Source organism: Oryzias latipes, chromosome 5 (genome assembly GCF_053564925.1).
Source record: "Oryzias latipes strain Hd-rR chromosome 5, Olatipes_Hd-rR_3.1".
NCBI lineage: Eukaryota > Metazoa > Chordata > Actinopteri > Beloniformes > Adrianichthyidae > Oryzias > Oryzias latipes.
Window position 1 is genome coordinate 32,096,675 of NC_136241.1, and position 19,449 is coordinate 32,116,123.

The window sequence follows — 19,449 nt, forward strand, 5'->3', positions numbered from 1 at the left end:
TTTTCAATGGGTATTTTAAATTATTTTAATTGATAAATCAACTACAAAGAACGTCAGGACCCGTTTCCCAAAATGCATTGTTTTGTAGTCAGTGGGCAGCTGTCATTCAGCACAGTAATAAATTTCCAGCTGCGTTCGCTTAGGTTGGCGCCTTGCCCCCGCCCCTTTCTCGTGATATTTTTGTGATGATTGACAGGTGATGTCACACACCATTTGATCTGCGCAGCGTTGCGTCCACCTGGGTGATCTCAAACACGCTTATTGTGCATCTTGACTGCACTTATTTGGTGTTGCCAACCTGAATTTCCATCCGTTTTGGAGCCTTTCTTTGATCTGGAGCATCAACATCGAATGGTCTGTTCTGTTCCAATGAACAGCGCCCGTTCTTTTACTAACCACAGTTTGAATTCAACTATGAAGATATAGGAATGTTTGACCAGCTGCTCCAAAATAACTTGTGACCAGGGTTTAAATGTGCAAAAAGTCATGAGAAAGAAAATCCAATAATGGTTACTAAATTTGGTTCCTCCTTCACTGATTTGTTTTAAAAAGTAAATGTAAAAAAGAAACATTCAACACAGCATCAAAATTGGGAGCACATACTCTCTGACTTCTCCACTTTGAATTTCAATAAGTCCAAGTACAGTTCAGATTTACTGACAATCAGCATTAAGCCACACTGAGGGTCTCAGCTGTTTGGGAGGAAGTGGTGCCAAGTGTCCAGCAGTAAGAAGAAGACAAGAGAAGACGTGTTCAGAAGAACCCATTGATGGAGGTTACAGAACTGTAAAATCTGAGTCATCTTTTGTGTTTAATAGTTATAATTTACTTCAAGTTTGATGCTGGTTTTATTTTATTTTGAAAGGACCTTTTATGTGCTGCTGCCAAACTTTATCAAGAAGTTTTCTTCAGGTCGAGTTCTGTCTTTGTCCTTCCACTTTGGACAGATGCTGCTGTTCCCGATCTGACTTCACTGTTGTCTCAACGATTGAGTAAGAAAAGATTTTAGTGGAGAAAAAAACAAAACTTGAAGATTTTTTTTAAACCCTGTCCTATCCTAGGCACTTTAAAGTTGGGAGTTGGGTCATCTAGACCCACTAGACAGAGCGCTGAACCTTTTTTCTTCAATGATTTGTGATCTTCACTGGTTTCCATGGATTACATGAAATCTTTCCACCTTTGTCATGGTAGGGAGAACACGTCAATGTAAAGGTGGGGTCATCTAAGACAGCACAAGGGTTAAATCACAGACCACAATAAAACAAACGTTTATATTGTGTGGTTATTTTATTGGAAAGAGTGACGGTACAGTTTGAGCTGAAACCAAGATCCCTGAATTAGTTCTACCCATTTATGATACTACGGGAAGATGAAACAGCTTCACATCGAGACAAAACAACACAAAACCGGAGTGAAAGTGACAACAGACAGGTTTACAAATAGCTTTCAGGAAATAATCTTCTTTTTTTGTGTTTTTTTTTGGATGAAGAAGGTGGCAGGAAAAGTGGAGCAGCTACAGGTTTGTCAGAAACACAGTGAGTGCAGTTTTCCCAACATGATTTGGTGGCAAAGAAGTATTTCTGGAACAATAAAGTTCTGATAAATGGACACACTGGCATCTGGCCGTGAAGCACAGTGGGTGGTTTATTTAGTCAACTGTTAAAAAAGTTATCCATAATTAAGATGCAATACACACACACACACAGTCTTCTTGCGGTCCACGTAAAACCAGATCTTTTCATCATTAAGTCCACATAAAAAGGTGAAGTTCGTGTTCGCTCTGCACCTATTAAAACACTTTTTCGTCTCTGGGCGTTTCAGAAATACATTCAGTCTATTTTTTTTAAAATTTCTATTGCATAAGGATGCCATAACACCATCACTACCAAATAATAAAAATACTACCACAATGTGTATTAAATTAACATCCATCAGTTTTCATCCTCCTCTGTCCTACTTCACAAAAAACATAATTTAAATATAGTTAAAAGACATGAGTAATCAGACATTATGTTCACTAAAAAACACAGGGCCTCAGTGGATTAGTGTGGGAACTTTGAAGATCAACTAAAGGCTGGGAGGAATTTGAAAGCTGGCCTAAAGCTGCTGCTAGTGACAGGAGGGGAACGTCTCCACACAAAGTCTCACGATTAAACAAGTGTACGATACATTTCACACAACATCCTAATTGGGTCATATAGTTTGGTGATAAAATATGAGCAATAAGCAATGCGTCATAAAAAGGGAGAATGAAAGACGGACAGTTCAAGGAGCTGAGAGGAAACGGCGCCTTGTGGTTAAAAAAAAAAAAAAAATCAGCAGAAGACGTGACTCGACAGTTAAAATGTCGTTTTGTGGCGTTTGGTGGAGAACAGGATGTTGTTTTTTCTTTTCTTTAAATTGCTCGGGCTGCTCTATAGGTACGGGTACTGAGCGAGGCGGCGGGGACTCAGCTGGTAGGCACTGTAAGCCTCAGCTCTGGGCGTCACGCTAACGTAAGGAGAACCAGCGCTGAATTGGTGCTGGTAGGCCGCCGGGAGGGCGTGCAGCAGACTGCTGACAGAATCCTTCCGGCTGGCTGAATCCCTCCTGGAGGAAGAGGAGGAGGACGAGGCGTACGTTGCTGCATAGGGGGAGTGTCCCTGGCTGCTATGGCCGCGGCCCAGCAGCTGCTCCATGGCCTGGGAGGCTGAGGAGAGGGCGGCGGAGGCTGGGTAGGTGTACAGGCTGCTGGCAGCAGCCGGGACGGTAGCCAGAGCCGACACCTCGGGAAAGGTGTAGTGAGAGGCCGGCACAGCTTGGGCGTACGTCTGGTGGCGACGGAGGGAGGGGTCACCGTGGGATGGGCCTGAGCGCTCCTGAGATGAAGAAACCACCGACTGCACCTAAAAGGAACGGGCCGATTAAGCTCGCACATGCAGCAGTTACTTCTGAAAATGTGATTTACAAAGGAATTCATCTGGAAAATGATCCAGGCACATTTAAAATCTAACTGCTATGACACCCTGTGTCCAACAGAGGGCACTAAAGGACATAAAGATCGTGTCACACAGCCACTAAGAACATTTTGCTCATTTTCACAAGTGTTTCTTTGTCATTCATTGATGTGCGTAGATGTCACGTGTATTCTACGTAGTTTATTCGCAATTGCTGTGCAATGGAGCCTTTTTTTTGTTTCACATCTGTCCAACGCTCTTTTCACGCATGTACCACTGATGTAAACCGTTTTATCGCGTTTATGACGCACATTTTTGTTCAAATTGCGCAATTGATGCACAAATCAATAATGAATCACGCACGTTTCATGTTCTATGTTGATTTATGTGTTCTTTGCGTGGTTTATTTGTGATACATCAGTGAACATTTCACGTAAAAACCACAACTTTACTCACATATGACCAATTTCTTCCATGCAAAATGCGCAAAATGCACGCAGTGGCAGTGGGACACGGCCTTAAAAGATGTTAAGGTTTCTGACGGCAGAAACTCACCTGGCTGAGATTTAAGGGGTGTGACTGGCTTGGGACGATCCCATGTTGGTCAATGCTTTCTCCTGAACTGCACGGCTGTCTGTTGGATGCTTTCTTAGGCTTCATGTAGTTCACTGTAGGACCAAAAAAAAAAAAAGGTTAATTCATGTTGATGCAGCTTCTCAATCACCCTGGTTATGGATACTGTTCTGCTGGAGCTTCTTCCGTTTTTCAGAGAAGATGAACTATTCTTTTCTAGATCTACCTTAGAAGGGTTCCCTGAAAAAACTGTAATCTCTGAAAAAGTAACATCATATGGGTCGCTCACCGCTCTCCAAGCGGCCACGCAGCACCGCCCCCATCTCAGAGGCCTGGCCCTTCAGCGAGGGGGCCACCACTGCCAGAGACTTGGCCTGCCGGGACGACACGGAGCCGGGTGGGTTCAGCGAGCGGGGGAGAGGAGTGAGGGGGCTGGCCGTGGAGGAGTCCGAGTCGTGCACGGTCACGCAGCTGATGACATTGGTGCGTTCAGAGCGGCTCTGTCCAACGCTGGGGACGTACCAAAGTGTCACCTCCAGAGTTACGAACAAAAACAAACACGCAGCGACTTCTCCTCACCTGGCCGGGTGGAACTTGCGCTCATCCTCCGTGTCTGTGTCGCTGTGAATGGTGATGATGCTCACCGCAGGACTGGGGGTGTCAGAGATTACTATGGGCTGGGACAGGCTGAGGGAGGAGCTGGGCGGGTTCACAACACTATTGCTGAGTAAGGAGGCAGCTGTTAAACCCCTGGATACAAAGACGAGGAAAAACGGCAACCAATTAGGAGATTTCAGTACAAATGTGTATTTTAGATACATTTCAATAAAATAGTTGTAATTCAATGGTCTGGAGTGGAAAGTAACATTTGATTTAAGAAAAAAACAGTTGCGCATAAGAATAAAGCTGTAAATAAAGGAAAGCTTCTTAAAAAATGGCCGTGTTTGTGTAATTCATTCAGATCAGGGGTCTGCAACCTGAGGCTCTGGAGCCACGTGGGGTTCTTTTACCCCTCCAAAGTAGATCTCTGGCTAAAGAACCAGGAAGTGAGATCAGTTAAGTTTAGATCAGTTAAGTTTATAAATTTATAGCAAAGGTTTTTACATCACAGCTGACCTCAAGAGGCCTTATTCACGCTACGCTTCCTCAAGAATGCAGTTTTCAAATACTAAACAAAACTTTTGGTATAACTAGAGCTGTGACGGTGTGGGATGAACCAGCAGGGGGCGCGGTGGCGTGGTTAACCGCGACATCTCCGGTATTAAAGGTTTGAGGATAACCGACAGAGAAAAGCTCCTACTGTACAAACCTGTTCCTGTTCTCGCCACGTCTCGCTTTCACCTTCTTCCTGTCCTGCTTGGTTTGGGTTGTGTTTCTGTTTGGGTCAAAGGTCGCATGTTAGCAATACCAAAGCAGTTTAGTCCTTTTTTTTAATTATTCGTTCGTTTTAAGTTTGCTTTTTCAAAGCAGGAGAGCAGGAACAGAGGCCTGACAGAAAGCGACCAGTGCAGCCGCGGGTCGACCCACCTCCAGCTGTGCCCCTGCTGCACGGCTGCATCCGAATGAATGCTGTCCAGAGGCGACTCAGAGACGTGATTCTGGTGGGTTGAGCTGTGGATGGCCACGCCGGGGACCTGCTGCCATGACGACGGGATGAGGATTTGTTGGGTGCCAGCGGGCCAGGTCTGCTGAGGAAAAACAGAGGAAGCGTCTCGGTATTTGTAACGGAAAGGTCTTTCTCTGTGACGAATGCTTTGCTTGTTGGAATGAGTCAAACAATGAAGCCATGCCAAGACACAAATCTAGAGAGAAAAGGATCCTTAACAGGCAAGAGCACAAAGCTAGATGGACGAGCAATCTCTCCCAAGCCATTCCTTTATCAAAGCACTGCCCTGGAACAAATTCACACAGGTTCATGGCATGCAAAGCACAGACAACCAGGCTCTGTCAACGGATCAGAGTCAACACACAGAACCTGTTAAAAAAAGAAACACTTGAGTTTAGTCCCCTGATGCCAAACTGATCCTGTCTGAGGAGGGTGGGGGGGGCATGCCAAACGCTCTGAGGCTGAATCAGAATGTCTCCATCAGAGGCCGTCAAGGCGACGGCGCTTTTTCAGAGAGCTGCAACCTCCTCTGCTGCAACCGCGAGAGAAAACAGGACAGAAGAAGCTGCAAGCAAAGCGCAGACCGACGCAGCAACAACATGCGCTCCATGCCCTCAGCACACCTACAGGGAGAACCGGGGAATGAAAGTGTGAGAACGGGCGGTGAGGGGGGGCAGGAACAAACTCCTCTAGCTTAACCTTACTGAGATTTTAGAAAAACAAACAGAAAAAGAGATGCCAAACTCCCCCCAAAAGGACATTAGATGTACCTACACACCAGGACTTCTGTTTGACAGAATGAGGAGGTGGGATGCAACGTTAAAAATTAGCCCCCACACACTGTGCAGTTTGGGTGGGGGTGCAGAAACTTGCAAATGAAAGGAAAAAGAAGAGTGGAGGAGAGATGGAACGGTTAGTGCTGTCTTCAGGACATCAATGCTTTACCAGCACTGTGGCTGTGTGCTCCAGGAGGGTGGGCCGACCCACCCCAGCACCCAGCCCGAGGGGCAGAGAGTACTGCGGGGCAATGCCTGCTGGGGGTGGGTGCAAGGTAGCCACCATCAGGGGTGTGCAGGAACCCTGGAGGAGGGAGGATAGTGAGGGGCACCGTTAGACACTGATGGAAGGCGGCGGCGGCGTTTGAAAGGGGCGCCACGCGAAAAGCGGCTGCACGAGAGACGCACGAAAGCAACGCCGGGCAGCTGCGCCAAACTCCAGTACACAAGCTTTTCTCATCAGTTTCACACAGAACAAATGCGGACTTCATTCCACACAGACGACTGGTAGCACAATTTCTGAGCCACAATGAAAACAACTGAACAGAAAGAACGCCAGAACGGGCTTCCTCTCGCCATCACAGCAGACCGGCATGAACAGAAAACCTCATTGCACATTCAGTCAGATGACTGAGCAGAAAAGAGCTGTCCGATGCTAATGCTGGAACTTAAAGGGCCTACATCAAGCTTGTCTGTAGCCTTTCAGAGTAAACCTTATCCATACATATGATAAGATATTACCTTTAGCACACGAACAAATGATTTTTTAAAAGGAAATGAGTCATTTTCGCAGCTGCTTTTCCTAACCGGAAGTAGGACGGCTCGATCTCTGAGGCCCCACCTTTCCCTCCTTATGGGTGCCGCCCATTTTATGGCGTCAGCGTAGAGTCGGCCTCGGCAGCATGTCTGCGCTCCACCCACAAAAATAAACAATTTTTGAACTTTCGTAAAGATAGATGTGCATATTGTGGATATTAAATAAAAGCGTTTAGCCTATCACCGCTAGCTCCACGTAGAAAGTGTGTGTGTGTTAGCCTGGGGGCGGGGCTGGCAGTGAAGACTCTTCCTGGAAGGGGCTTTTCCTCATTTTGTGATGTCACAATGTTGTGGTGGGTTGGGAGGGGCTGGTGCTCAGAGAGAGCAGGGTTTTAGAGGAATACTCAGAAATGTGGGAATTGTTGTGTGAGGAATTAATATTATAATAAAATTAAAAGCTCAAAAAGGGGATTTTGCATGATGTAGGCCCTTTGAACAAAACAACTTTCCATGATTTCCATGAGAATAACGAAGGAAAAATGCAACAAGAACATGTAAAAAACACCATTTTTCTCTGTGTGGGGTTATAACAGATCTGCAAATGAGGAGTTTGTTCAAAATACACCATATCAGCTCATCTTTGAATCCTCGTAATCATCCAGGATGGTTTCACAGCATGTTTCCTGCTCTCTTTTTAGGACATTAAATATGTTTCCCTAAATCCCAGAGGATAAACATGCAGCTTGTTCAAAGTATAAACAAAAAAGTTCAACTTTTATCTAATCCAGTGTGGGAACTTTAGACTTCACAAGTTTTCCACTCAACACAAATAAATAGGAAAGAACAGTTTCTGCTCCAAATGTTTGCTTTACTGAAGTTTATCAGCAAAAATCTGTTTATGGCAGACATGATGTCCTCCGCTTGGGTTTTTCAGACAGGAAAACACTTAAAAGTCCCAATTTGTTCCAAGTTATCCTCCAAAAACAACTATTTAGACAATTGGCTTCAACATGATTGTTTTTCTAAAAGTAAAAATACCATCATTTAGAAGAAAAGCGTATTCGTAAACAAAAAAGAAAAATTTCAAAGACAAACACAGGCATGTGTTGTCATGAGTTACTGCAGTATTTGGACAAAAACAGCTGCTTGCATGTGTGCACTTCTTCAGGCCTTGACTGATTATTTTTTACTCTGTACTCATTTTACAGTTTTCCCTAATTCATCACTTGAAGTTTACATTATAGAATTTTTACATCAAACTTTTTTTTAACATTTTTTTTTATTGTGTACAATTATTTTAACAGTACACTGCAACACAAACAAAATCCAAAGACAATATCAACTGGAAGTGTAAAAGCTGTGTGAAAGGCCAGCTGTCTTACCTGTGTGAGCATACTGGGCTGGATCTGCAGCGACTGGGCAGACTGGTTTTGAGGTACTAAGGGTACAGAGTTCTCCATCCTCACAGGGAAACTGGAACTCTTACTTGAAGGCTGTAGCCCTAAAAAACACCCATAAAAAACACCTGAATACTGAGGTAAACAAATAGATGACCCGTCAACATGAAGGCTTTCTGACTGGAGTCTACATCTTCGGCTCTTGCTGGCTATAGTCAAAGGTCTGTTGGCGTCCGGAGCTCTAAGCTCTACCTTGGATAGTAGAAGGACACACTATGAGGGTCTGCTGGAAGGGCTCCGTCTGGCTGCACAGCCCGGCGGGACGCGCCGGGATGGGAACGCTCTGCTGAGCCAGACCGGGAATGTTGATGGTGGCCTGCTGGTAAAGAGCTGGCTGATAGTTCAGCAAAGGCACTGCGCCCCCCGCAGAGGGCACCTGGGGGCGGCAAAAAACAAACAAATGGGTCAACAATCACAGGCCCAGAAACACAAACCCCCTCAGTACTCGCTGACCCCTCCCTGTAAGACTATAAGGCCTGCACAATAAATCGCAAATAGTTATCGCAAGATGTGCAATCGTACAATAAATGGTTACCCTACATGTGCTAAAACATTCTGATGGCAGCTTGAAGTATTTACTTTAGTATTTATTTATTTAGGAATTCTTTCATGTTAGATGTTCACCTCCTATGTAAACGAGGGTCATTTGGAGTATAATTCAAGTTATGTTGACTCTTATTTATATTAAACGGTTGCAGTGAACTGGAAATAATATTTTTGAACAGTGTTTAACATTTGAATTTAATATTTCTATTTAATCATAGACTATCTTTGAATCCACTGTGTTCAGTTGAGGGTTTATAAAAAAAATCAATGTACATGTATTTTTCCTAATGACAAATGGCTCAAATGCAATGGCCTATATTGGCCAATCTAGCTAGCATTGATGCACACTGGTTTTTCCAAGACTTCTGGGAAATTTCCAGAGTACTGGATTGTGAAATTGTAGACTGAGACATCCCGACAAAATGGCCCCTATGGAGCCCTAACTGGGGAGGAGTTAGGAAACTCAGATCCAACCCGAGACAAAGAAACTGTTGGGGAACAGAAATACTCCAACTTTAGATTTACACCCATCACATGTAGTTATTTGTTTTCTCTTAGTGGTGTAAATGTAAGCTGACCCTCCACTTTTTGAGACCTTTCTTATGAACAACAATATTTTGAGTTTCTCTATTAATCTCTATTCAAAATGAGCTTTTAAAAAGACATTTCTTGACATAAACATTTCCTTCCCGTTAGGTGAAAGAAAAGAATCTATTCTATCGTCTCATTTCGTCAAAGCAGATGCTCTCATGGTGGCAGTGAGCGCTCCACCTGGTGAGCCTGGTGATGATTGATAAATCTTTATCGCTCTATCGAGAAGCCGCACTTGAAAGCCAAGTATCGTCTGCTCTTTCTTAGCCCAAAGGAATGCGACTGTGGTTCTCTGGGAGCCTTTAGAACATGCCTGGACGCACCTTTAGAGCAATACTGTTATTATGCAGCTGTCATTAGATGTAGACCAGACTCTTAAACTCTGGCTGCTCATTTAAATTCCAGTATAACACATCATCTTACTAGAACAACACAAAAAGTTTGATGGTGTTTCAGTTCAGTTATGCAAATGTTGTGTGACTGGTTACCTGTATAAAAAACTATCATCTTTGAAGGAAAATAAGAGTTTAAAACATCGAATGATTAACTTTAGCACGTGCAGAAGCAGTTTAGGAAACATGTTTTTAGCATTTGATTAAATTAAAATACCAATAGGAATATTTTGTTGTAGTATCAAGGTTAGAAATGTGTTTCAGAGAACAGTACCTGGTTGTGTTGGTTAAGCTGACTGCTGAAGGTGACTGTGAGGTTGCCAGCTGCGGTGCTGGGGACTGCACTGGAGGAATACAGGGGTTTGCTGCTCTCGTAGGAGCTCCTGCGCTTGCATATCTCCATGTTCTGGAAGCACGACTTCACACTGGATACAAAACGAGCAGGAGTTTTCCCCAAAGCTTACACAACACTCGTCTGTGGGAATGTGCTGTAATGCACTCACTGGGAACTGTGGGGGTAATCCATGAGGTGGCTCATGGTAACGAAGGGGTGACCCAAAGTTTTGGTGGGTGTGATCCTTTTATCGGCATCCAGGCGCAGCATTCTCTTTAAGAGGTCTATGAACTCCCGCCTGTCCGCTTTCTCAGCCAGCATGTCGGTCCCCTCCAAGTGAGATGACAGGTTGACCTGCAAACGCCAAACAATGTCAAGCGCGCGCCCAAATCGTTTGCATTAGATCTCCACCTTTAAGGCATCTACCTGCATCATGTCATCCAGACAGTTGAAGATATACTTCCTGGCCTCCTTTGACTTGATACCCATCTCCATTTCATGCTCTGCTGGGGTCTGGGTAAATAAACACATCTATTTATCTTTCATGAAAGAATTGTTGTACATGAAATTAAGTTTTTATCTAATTTCTAGCATCCTTTCACAGTTGGGTAGATCTTTCACTGGTTTTTAGTCTTATTAACCTTCAGCCTCCAGAGCGGGTAGCTGGAGTCTGGACCGCGGTTGAAGAAGCGGCTGGTCTTGGTGCCGGCGCTCAGCAGATACTCTGCAGGTAAACCTTGAGTCTGAGAGATGTACCGAATCTGGAACAACAAAAATGAATTTCAGAGGCATTCAGGTCATTTTGTGTCTGCGTTTTCTAATCATCTTCAGTATGTGGGTCTGTGTCGTTACCTGGTCGTACTCAGAGGCTCCAGGGTAAAGAGGCCAACCCAAAAACAGCTCGGCGATCACACAGCCCAGAGACCACATGTCGATGGCCTCACAGAAAGGAAGGCCCAGAATGATTTCTGGAGCCCTAAAACAGAAACGAGAAAAGTTCAGCAAAGGTTGGAAAAAAAACAACAATAAAGTGGTAAAATTATTCAAATTAAACCTTGTAAATACCCACTACGACCATCTTTGATCCATTTTTAAAGCGCTTTATCGTTTTTGAATTATGATTATGCCGTTTTTAGCCTAAATAAAAAAAAAAGAAAAAACTGGCGTCTTCTAGGACATAGTTTCTGCAGAGCAGCAGGAGTTCAGTAGAAATTCACCTCAGAGTTGTGGGTGGGACTGTTGGCCCGGAGCAAACCCACCCAGACTCTCCTGCTGGCTTACAGCCCATCACACCCCCAACCTAACATTAGCGGTGCAACAAAGATGGCGAACAATATCGGAGGTAGAGTTTGGAGCCAGATTCCTACTCAGAGGAGGAAGATGAAGGATCTAGTCGTCTACATGTGGATGCATCGGAATGGAGTGGAGCATGGGGGCTTGTGGCCCCCCCAGAGTATTTTTTACCTTTTACATAAAATCTTTTTCAAATTGCATTTTCCCCCTTTTTTTCTGATTTACACCGATTTGAATAAAGGAATAAATTGCTTAAAATATATCCTCCATCATAAGAAAATGCCACAAGAACATGTTAAAACACAAATTTGTCTTTAAATATGCTAAGAGATGAGACGTTTTTAGCCACCTACCTGTAGTAGCGAGACTGTAAATAGGTGGAGCACACAGCTTTGGACACATGACTGGCTGAGCCGAAGTCAATCACTTTGACCCTGAAGGGCTGTCGAATGGGGTCGACCAGCATGATGTTTTCAGGTTTCAGATCAGCATGAATCAATCCCAAGCTCTTTAGTTTCATCAGCGCAGTCGCCACCTAAATGCACAGACACAAAAACCATTATTAGTCTGCCCTTAAACGCTAGGAAGCAGAAAGGAGACTCTCTTGTCCCAACCTGCTGCAGGATAGGTCTGATGTGCCGCAGGGGGAGCGGGCTGAACTTGCTTTGCTTGAGAAAGTCGTACAGGTTCTGCTCTAACATCTCAAACACCAGGCAGGTGTGACCCTTGTGTTGGAAGCATTCATAGGAGCGCACAAAGTTGTACTCGTCTGCATTTTCGGCACTCAGCCTGTTAAGGATGCCCACCTGTGTGCCAGACAAAAATCACAAATGCACAACTTGGATTAGTTACCAGAAAATGTACAGAAGTGAGAAATAATGACACCACGGGTTTGTGTTCATACATACATAATTCAAAGTTTACTTTAATATTCAATGCAGCCTTCGTTTAAAACGGATTTTGAAATAATTAGTAGACATTGTCTGACAAACTACAGTTAGGATCAGTTAAGACACATTGCTAACAAAATGTGTTTTTTAATACATCAGAACAATTTTTCCTAAAAAAAATGATATTGACTTCTTCGTGGAACAGAAAAGTTCCCAAGTTCAACTCAAAAACTTAAAACAAATTTAATGGTTTAGGTATTTTACCTTACAAAACTGACAACCTTATAAAAAGATCTAACTTAATGCTTTGGCCTTGTTGTACTGAATCTTGCTTTTCTTCTATTATAAGAGTTTTAATTTTCAATAAAGCAAAAGTTTGTTTAAGGCCATAACACCACTTTTTATCATGAGTTATGTCAAGATGCAAGATTTTTTAATCAAATACTTTTTTCTTATAAGGATAATGTACCCGTTTTATTATTTAGAGCTGTGTTTTTCTGCTATGTTAAGCCACCTGAGCCTTCATTCTATCAGGAAGTCTGCAGTCATCAAACATTGAGGATTTTAGCATCAAAAGTTCATATTTTAGTCCATTTTGTAAAATTGATTTGGTATAGACTATTGCAACTTTTTTTTTCATTCCCCACAATGAATTCTTACTTTTTCTTGTGTTATTCTGTAACTTTTTAAAATTTTAGAAAAATGTCCTCAAAGCTAAAATCATTAAACAAACTAAGCAATGGTTGAGCTAAAAAAACAAAAATCTGAACGTTTACCTCAATTTGTCCCTGCCGAGCATATGAAGGATGGTTTTTCAGTATCTTGATGGCGACTATTTCATTGGTGCCCCTTTTCCAGCATTTGGCCACTTGTCCAAATGTCCCCCTTCCTAAGAACTCCAGCACTTCATAACTGCAGGACACGGAGCAGAGGATCTCATGCTGCACGAGCTGATAATCTCCCTCCCCGTTGGAGCTGCTGCTCTTCGTGGTTGGAGCCGAGTGAGGGATAGACTGACCCGTACCCCCTCCTCCTCCTCCTCCACCCGTGCGAGTGGAGTAGGCTGCAGGCGCCGAGAGCTCCTCCAGTATTTGAACACTTCCACATCCGCTGCCCTCAGAAGTATCCTCGATCTTCCTCTTCTGTCCGTGCCTGTGAGCCCTGGCCTCCGAAGGGGGCTCATGGTTGTAGGAGGAAGACGCCGCCTGTTCTGGGACTCTTCTGCTGGATCCACGAGGAGCGCTGCCGGTGCTGTCGGCTGCACGCACCACCACCTGAGCCCTGGAGCCGGCCGCCGACGGGGGGAAGACGAGGGAGGGTGCAAACGGCTGGACGGCGATGGCTGGGGTGAACGCATACGCCGACTGGCCTGCTATGGAGCCGTACGCTTCAGTGGTGGACACATCCCAGACTCCACCTTCCACCTTTAGCTTCTTCACCCGACAAAAGGCACTGGAGGGGATCGAGGGGGGAGAGAAGACCTGCAGCTGCGAGCTCATTTCTGGGGAAAAACAGAAGACAAATGAATAAAAAACACCAAATCTACAAATCTAATAAAACAGCTGATTTACACAGATTGCATTTATGACCTTTGGGCCTAAAAAAGCATTTGTGCTCAGTTACAAGCATGTACACTAGGGGTCAGTGTTCCGTTTTTCTGTAAGTGGTGATACTTTCTCACAATGTTGATGTGTTTTTTCTGCGGACTTGTAGTCTATGTTGAATCTCATATGGGGACTGACATGTTGCAATATATTGCTGCAAATTAGTGTATTTTTTTCAAATTTTTTGCACTCAGAACACAAACCATAACATCCAGAGTCATGTCCCAGCACAGTTCAGCTTTTGTGCCTAAGAGTTGAAGTGAAATCCTGGAACCAAATGTAACGTACTTCAGGGTCAAATCAACTTTCGGACAGAATGGAGTGTTCTACATTCCCACACAAAAACCTGTGTGGATGTAACTAATGCTGCGTTCATACTGAATAGAATTTGGGTGTCAAATTTGCATCTGCCGCCTCTCTTTTGATGTGTGTCGAAACCGCTGCTCGAAGCTTGTAAATAAAAATGTGTCCACGAACTTGATGCTCCTGCAGGGGAGGAGCTACCATCACGTTTTTAAGCCTCATGATCGCTACATCGCATCGTCAGTATATCTGTTATCTCCTTTACAATGCATGGAAGACATGGATGATGTTGAGAGATCCGGTTTATTTATTTTGAAGATGCGTCTGTAATCACGTCTGGGTTCATGAGATCATTCAGAGACTCTCCCGGTACGGTGAGCTTCCCCATCGACTGCAGGAGCAGCGTCTGAACGACGGCGCTTTCTGCCGTACTTCCGCCTCTCTGTGACCCAGTTTGACGATTTGCTGTCTCACATGGGGGAAATATATAAAGAAATCAAATAAAATAAAATAAAAAAGGACCTTTTTTAATGATTGTCTTGATCCAAATAAAATAAGCATCATAAAGTTCAGAAGAAGAACAAACATCAATGATCAACCTGTCCTCCATGTTGGTTTTGGACACATCAACACATCACGGGCCGAAGCCAAGTCCCTGTTTGGTTGACGAAATGCAAATTCGAATGCGTTGCTGCCAGACAGCCTTCCATTAACTTAGCATTCAAACTGGCACCCCTGATCTGCAAATCATGTTCTGTGTCAACATAGCTTTGGCGGGCCGTGCCATTTTTTTTAAATCTCAAGTATAAAACCAGAATCATAGATTTATCCATTTGGTACCTGAAAAAAAAGGATTGCACAAACAAATTATAGGTATTGTTTTATATTAACAAAATACAAGACCATAGGCCCAAAAAGATCCTAAAATTATGTTAACAACAGGTTTCAAATTACTGCTAAGCAAAAGATAAAGAAAAATGTCTATAAACTGCTTTGAAAAAATAAAGGCATTTCAGAACCACCTTCATAAGCACTAAAACACTTTTCTTTTTGAGTCAATCAATGAGAAGGATTTTTGTTTCGCTCAAAACATTGAATCAGATATTTTAATACCTACGTTCATCTGCATTGTTATACTAGAATTTCATTCATTGGTTCTATTTTTCCAATCATTACCATTACAAAATGTTTAGAAACAACAACGTGCTCACAGGCTGGATAACAAACAACATTTAAAATCAGGGTTCTATACGACAGAAACTTTTAAAATGAACAAAAGTCATTTATGGCAATTATTAAGTGACGTTTCATTGATGTGGCAGTAATGGATGAGAGAAGCCACAATGCAGTTTCCTGTAAGTCAAAGTATGCAGAGATTTAAAAGCTGGTTTGGCCAGATTGAGAACTAGTACTGTGTATTGGTTTCTACAACATCACTTATGACATATTTATACAGACGTGCTTTGAAAACTTCTGGAGGGCTTTCACCGGAACTTTCCGTGAGGAAAATACCTTCCTTTAAAGTTATAAGGAAGTTATTAATTATTCTCTTTTGCACAACTATACAATGAAATCTTGAAAATCGTATCGCCTGAAAATTGAAAACTCCACATGGAGGCTACAATTTACATTTGTTTTAATGTTCATTACTATGCATCGTCCCTTTCTCGATAAAGTACATAAAATAATAATAAAAAGGCCTCCAGTTAATGATATGGAATGTTGACAAAGGTGTATGCTAAATATTTAACTACACAGAAAAAGATTCAGAAATATAAAAACATGATCACAAAAATGTAAAGATTTAATGAGACCATATATAATTATTTATAATGACTGTCTGTATGCCTTATATTTTTTTAAAGCAGACTAAAAATCACATTTAATGTAACATTTTTGTCTTTTAGATGTTTTTATTTGAAAGGGTAAAGAAAATAATCTCCAAAACAAACAGAAGAGGAAAAGTCTGAAAACGACACCAAGCCTTTACTTTAGCACATCAGGGTAACCAGAATTATATCTGCAGATTATAAAACAATTACTTACTGCTCTATTATTATGGGAGTTTATGAAGATTATCTAAATCCAAAATAAATAGTAAAAATGTTAGATTATTACAGAGCTCCGTGTTTATAAGACGTGTTATAACCAATGGAAATTATGGTCAGAATCATTCATGATTGCTCAACAGATCCTTTTTTTTCTACATGCCGATGTCAGCATAATCACGCAGTTTCAATAAAACATTTCAATTTTACTGCTTCTATAACACACTTACGACATCATTGTAAAACATCAAAGACATATACCAAAGATCAACGACTTAAATCCTAATTTTACACGGGCTACGCTAACATGCTAATGTGCGTTAACTTTCTAAAATTGCGGACATTTAAAACGTCCGCGTTAGCAGTCGGTTAAACTCTATCCTTTTGAGTGTGAATTGCCATAAAACAGATAATATGAGTTGGACATACCCGATGTCGGGTTTCCACGGCTTCGAAGATCAGTTTGGTCAAAGGTTTAAATCCCAGAGCAGACCGCTCATCCACTTATCCGATTAGCCTCCGCTAGCTAGGCCTGCATTGTTTCCTCGGTCGACGATGGTGAGCAGCAGAAGGCCCCGTTTCCAGAGAAAACTGTAAAAGTTTTCATAGTTTCTTTAAAGCCAGCCAAAAGTTAAAAAAGATAAAATAGCAGCGTAAATCATGACACCGCGTTTAAAACCGTATTTTTAAAGACTGAGAGAAAGAAGAAAAAAAATTCCACTTTTCTCCACAGCAAACCACGTCGTTATATCAGCTGCAGTTCTTACGTCACTTCCGGTTTACGCAGTAAAAGACTACAATTTGTCTCGAAAAAGGCTCAATTCTTCAGTAGTTTTAATGATTTCTTCAGACTTTTGTGATTTGATTTGATGAGAAAATTAAAAACAGTTAATCTAAATGTTTAAGTTATTCAGACACCAGAAATGGGCTGCGGTGGTTTGTGTAAGATTAAGATTTTAAATAAAGGAACCGTGTTCAAGCAACAATGTAAAGCTTGACGTCGGTACTGGTAATTTTCCGTTACGGATTTTTTTCCCCTTGCAAATTCCTCAGTTCATATCATCTTAAAAATCTTACTAATACCATACAATTATAAAAAACAATTTAGAGAGACCCAGCCGGAATCAATTTTATTTATTTTATTTTAAATGCTTTTTGGTATAGAAACTATACAGAACAAAAGAAGCAACAGCAAACAAAGACGTTTCGTGACAGTCAGTTTTTTTTACAGTATGTTTGGGTCAAACATTAAAAATGGGTTATGTTTCTTTTTATTATCATTATTATATTTTATTAATCTCTTCAAGCTTTTATTCTGAAGGGTAAAAGGTGTTGATGGCATTTTTATACTATCCATATATTTTTTTAACTAGACTCAATTTTCATACAGATTTATTAATATGTGTTTGGGGTTCAAACAATTTCAGTATGAAGCTTTATGAGAATATTTCCTTCATTTTAGATTTTATCACACAATATCTTTATTTATTTTATGTAACAAAAATGTTGCTAAATTACTGTTAACATATATATTTTTTTAAATACTCAAATTCAAAACTTTGTGGTAAACAAAGTATGTCAAGATGCGTCAGTTTCAAGTTCAAATCTAAGATTTTAACCATCTGCTGTTGTACAAAAGACTCAGATACTTATGGTTAAAATACGTTCCTGTCCCTTTAAGTTCTGTTTAGAGTTAGACGCATGCTCATTAAAAGAGTGATGACGTCATCGTGTTGCTGCACGGCACCTGCCTGTCTGTTTTCCTCCGTGCGTGTGAGAGTGCCGCTGCGTGGCAGGTTGAAATGAAGTTTTTCTTGGAAGTTTAGTGTGCGTTGATGACAAAGTAAGTTTATGTTAATATATGTTACTTGGAGTAATTTAGTTCAAATATTCAGCATGTTTACGTAGTGCACAGCTAAATAAGCGTTAATTAGTCAATAATGAGCATAAAGCGCACGTGGGCGCTCATGACTTCTTTGTTCTTTTTATGTGATTTAAGTTGCATATTAAGTTTATATTTGTGTTTGTGTTTATTAGAGACCACACACACACACCTACCTGTGTTCATCCACCTATGGAAATGTACCTGCCACTGTATGTCAAGTCAAAGGATGTAAAGCCTGAAGCGTGGATTATAATTATTGAAGCCACCCTCCTGCCTGCTGTCATTTATTCCACGCACCCACTAACAGAAACAGCCTCATCCAGGCCTTGAAGTAGTGTTCTGGCCGACACTCCTGGTTCGAGAGTGGTGTCACCCACGAACAGTTTTTGATCCCATATCCTCCTTTACATTTTGGTCCTTCGAGCCGGATGACACTGCCCTTAACCAGTTAAGATGGATGAAGCTCTGAACTATGAAGCAAGTGGTGCACGTCCCCGACGCGTAGTTCGTCCCCCTCTTCGATTTGAAGAGTATGTGGTGGATTTCACAGATCCAACCTTCCATGGACATGAGACAGGAGAACATTTGACCCATTCACCTGAAGCAGCCAGTGAGACCTCAGACGGACATTCAGTTGCATCAGAGATAGACCCCAGATATGAGATTCAGAGACTGTGGCATGAGCGAGAAAACCTAGTGGTCCAAAAGCCACCCCTTAGTCCTATGCATGACCGGCTGAGAGACCAAACCCTTCTTCAATATGATCTTTCACCGAAGCCACGGCAGTCTATTTCTACAAACCCTGAGCTTGAGGAGATCCGTCAGGAAAGGCTCCTCCTTCAGCAATCACACATTCGGATGGCTGCGGATTTTGAAGACATGTGTGCAATGCAACGGGACATTTTAAGGATGATGGACTCTGCTAATACTGCTCCACCCTGCCAATCAACCCAAAGAACATATGCCGATCCACTAGGAAAGGTGGAAAATGTTAAAGAAGAAGATTGGCCAGCACCCCCACCTCCAGTTTGTGAGAAAAAGGAGCAGGTAGAAACTCACTCACCTATGCTGGAGCGACTTGATAAAATGATGAGAGAGCTTCAGATTTTGCGCAGCCAAGCGCTCTCAACTCCGCAAAGTCAGCCATTGTTGACTAGGCAACCCCCAAATGACACAGATTTAAGACCTCCAGAGACTAATTGGCACAAACGTTATGCTGTGCCAACACAACATAACTATGGTGAAGATCCCTTCCCAGCATCTCCATCGCCCATCAGGTTAGCATCAACACCTTATCACAAGCATGTGGATTCCCCAAATGTCATCTTTCAGGCTAGTTCTGGTTCTAACCGTCCCCCTGCACCCAGTCAGTTGTATGGTCGGAGTTCAAGCTTGGATGCAACTTACCATGGACCTCGTCCATCAATCCCAAACCTCGTCAACCGAGACCCTGGAGAGT

General features: G+C 42.4%; 1 protein-coding gene and 1 long non-coding RNA gene across 5 annotated transcripts; one reads left to right on the forward strand and one right to left on the reverse strand.

Moving 5' to 3' along the window:
* Positions 1–1,268: 1,268 nt before the first annotated feature.
* hipk1b (homeodomain interacting protein kinase 1b) lies at positions 1,269–16,890 on the reverse strand. Of its 4 annotated transcripts, none has more exons than XM_023955245.2 (18): positions 16,535–16,890; positions 12,927–13,651; positions 11,875–12,066; positions 11,614–11,795; positions 10,820–10,943; positions 10,609–10,728; positions 10,394–10,480; positions 10,137–10,321; positions 9,908–10,058; positions 8,297–8,480; positions 8,030–8,148; positions 6,061–6,195; positions 5,037–5,194; positions 4,819–4,884; positions 4,089–4,259; positions 3,799–4,019; positions 3,492–3,604; positions 1,269–2,885 (listed from the first exon to the last, which is right to left on the reverse strand). In XM_023955245.2, the coding sequence occupies exons 2-18, from the start codon at positions 13,647–13,649 to the stop codon at positions 2,415–2,417; spliced, it is 3,402 nt and encodes a 1,133-aa protein (XP_023811013.1). In that variant the 5' UTR covers positions 13,650–13,651; positions 16,535–16,890; the 3' UTR covers positions 1,269–2,414. The 4 variants fall into 4 exon arrangements, with proteins under 4 accessions (XP_023811013.1, XP_011473857.3, XP_023811015.1 ...); XM_011475555.4 differs by having other exon boundaries at positions 5,037–5,197; XM_023955247.2 differs by lacking the exon at positions 6,061–6,195.
* A 968-nt stretch (positions 16,891–17,858) lies between these two features.
* Positions 17,859–18,255, forward strand: LOC144992219 (uncharacterized). The gene is made up of 2 exons (XR_013656098.1): positions 17,859–17,948; positions 18,143–18,255. It is a non-coding gene; the product is annotated as an uncharacterized LOC144992219 (long non-coding RNA).
* Positions 18,256–19,449: the final 1,194 nt, after the last annotated feature.

What these genes read in the sequence shown, in the direction of transcription:
- hipk1b (XM_011475555.4), bottom strand. Translation starts at nt 13,649, where the DNA reads ATGAGCTCGCAGCTGCAGGTCTTCTCTCCCCCCTCGATCCCCTCCAGT. An exon ending in GTCTGGATGACATGATGCAG is followed by an intron (nt 10,322 to 10,393) that starts GTAGATGCCTTA and finishes TGGCGTTTGCAG; the next exon opens with GTCAACCTGTCATCTCACTT. An exon ending in GCGTGGCCGCTTGGAGAGCG is followed by an intron (nt 3,605 to 3,798) that starts GTGAGCGACCCA and finishes TTGGTCCTACAG; the next exon opens with TGAACTACATGAAGCCTAAG.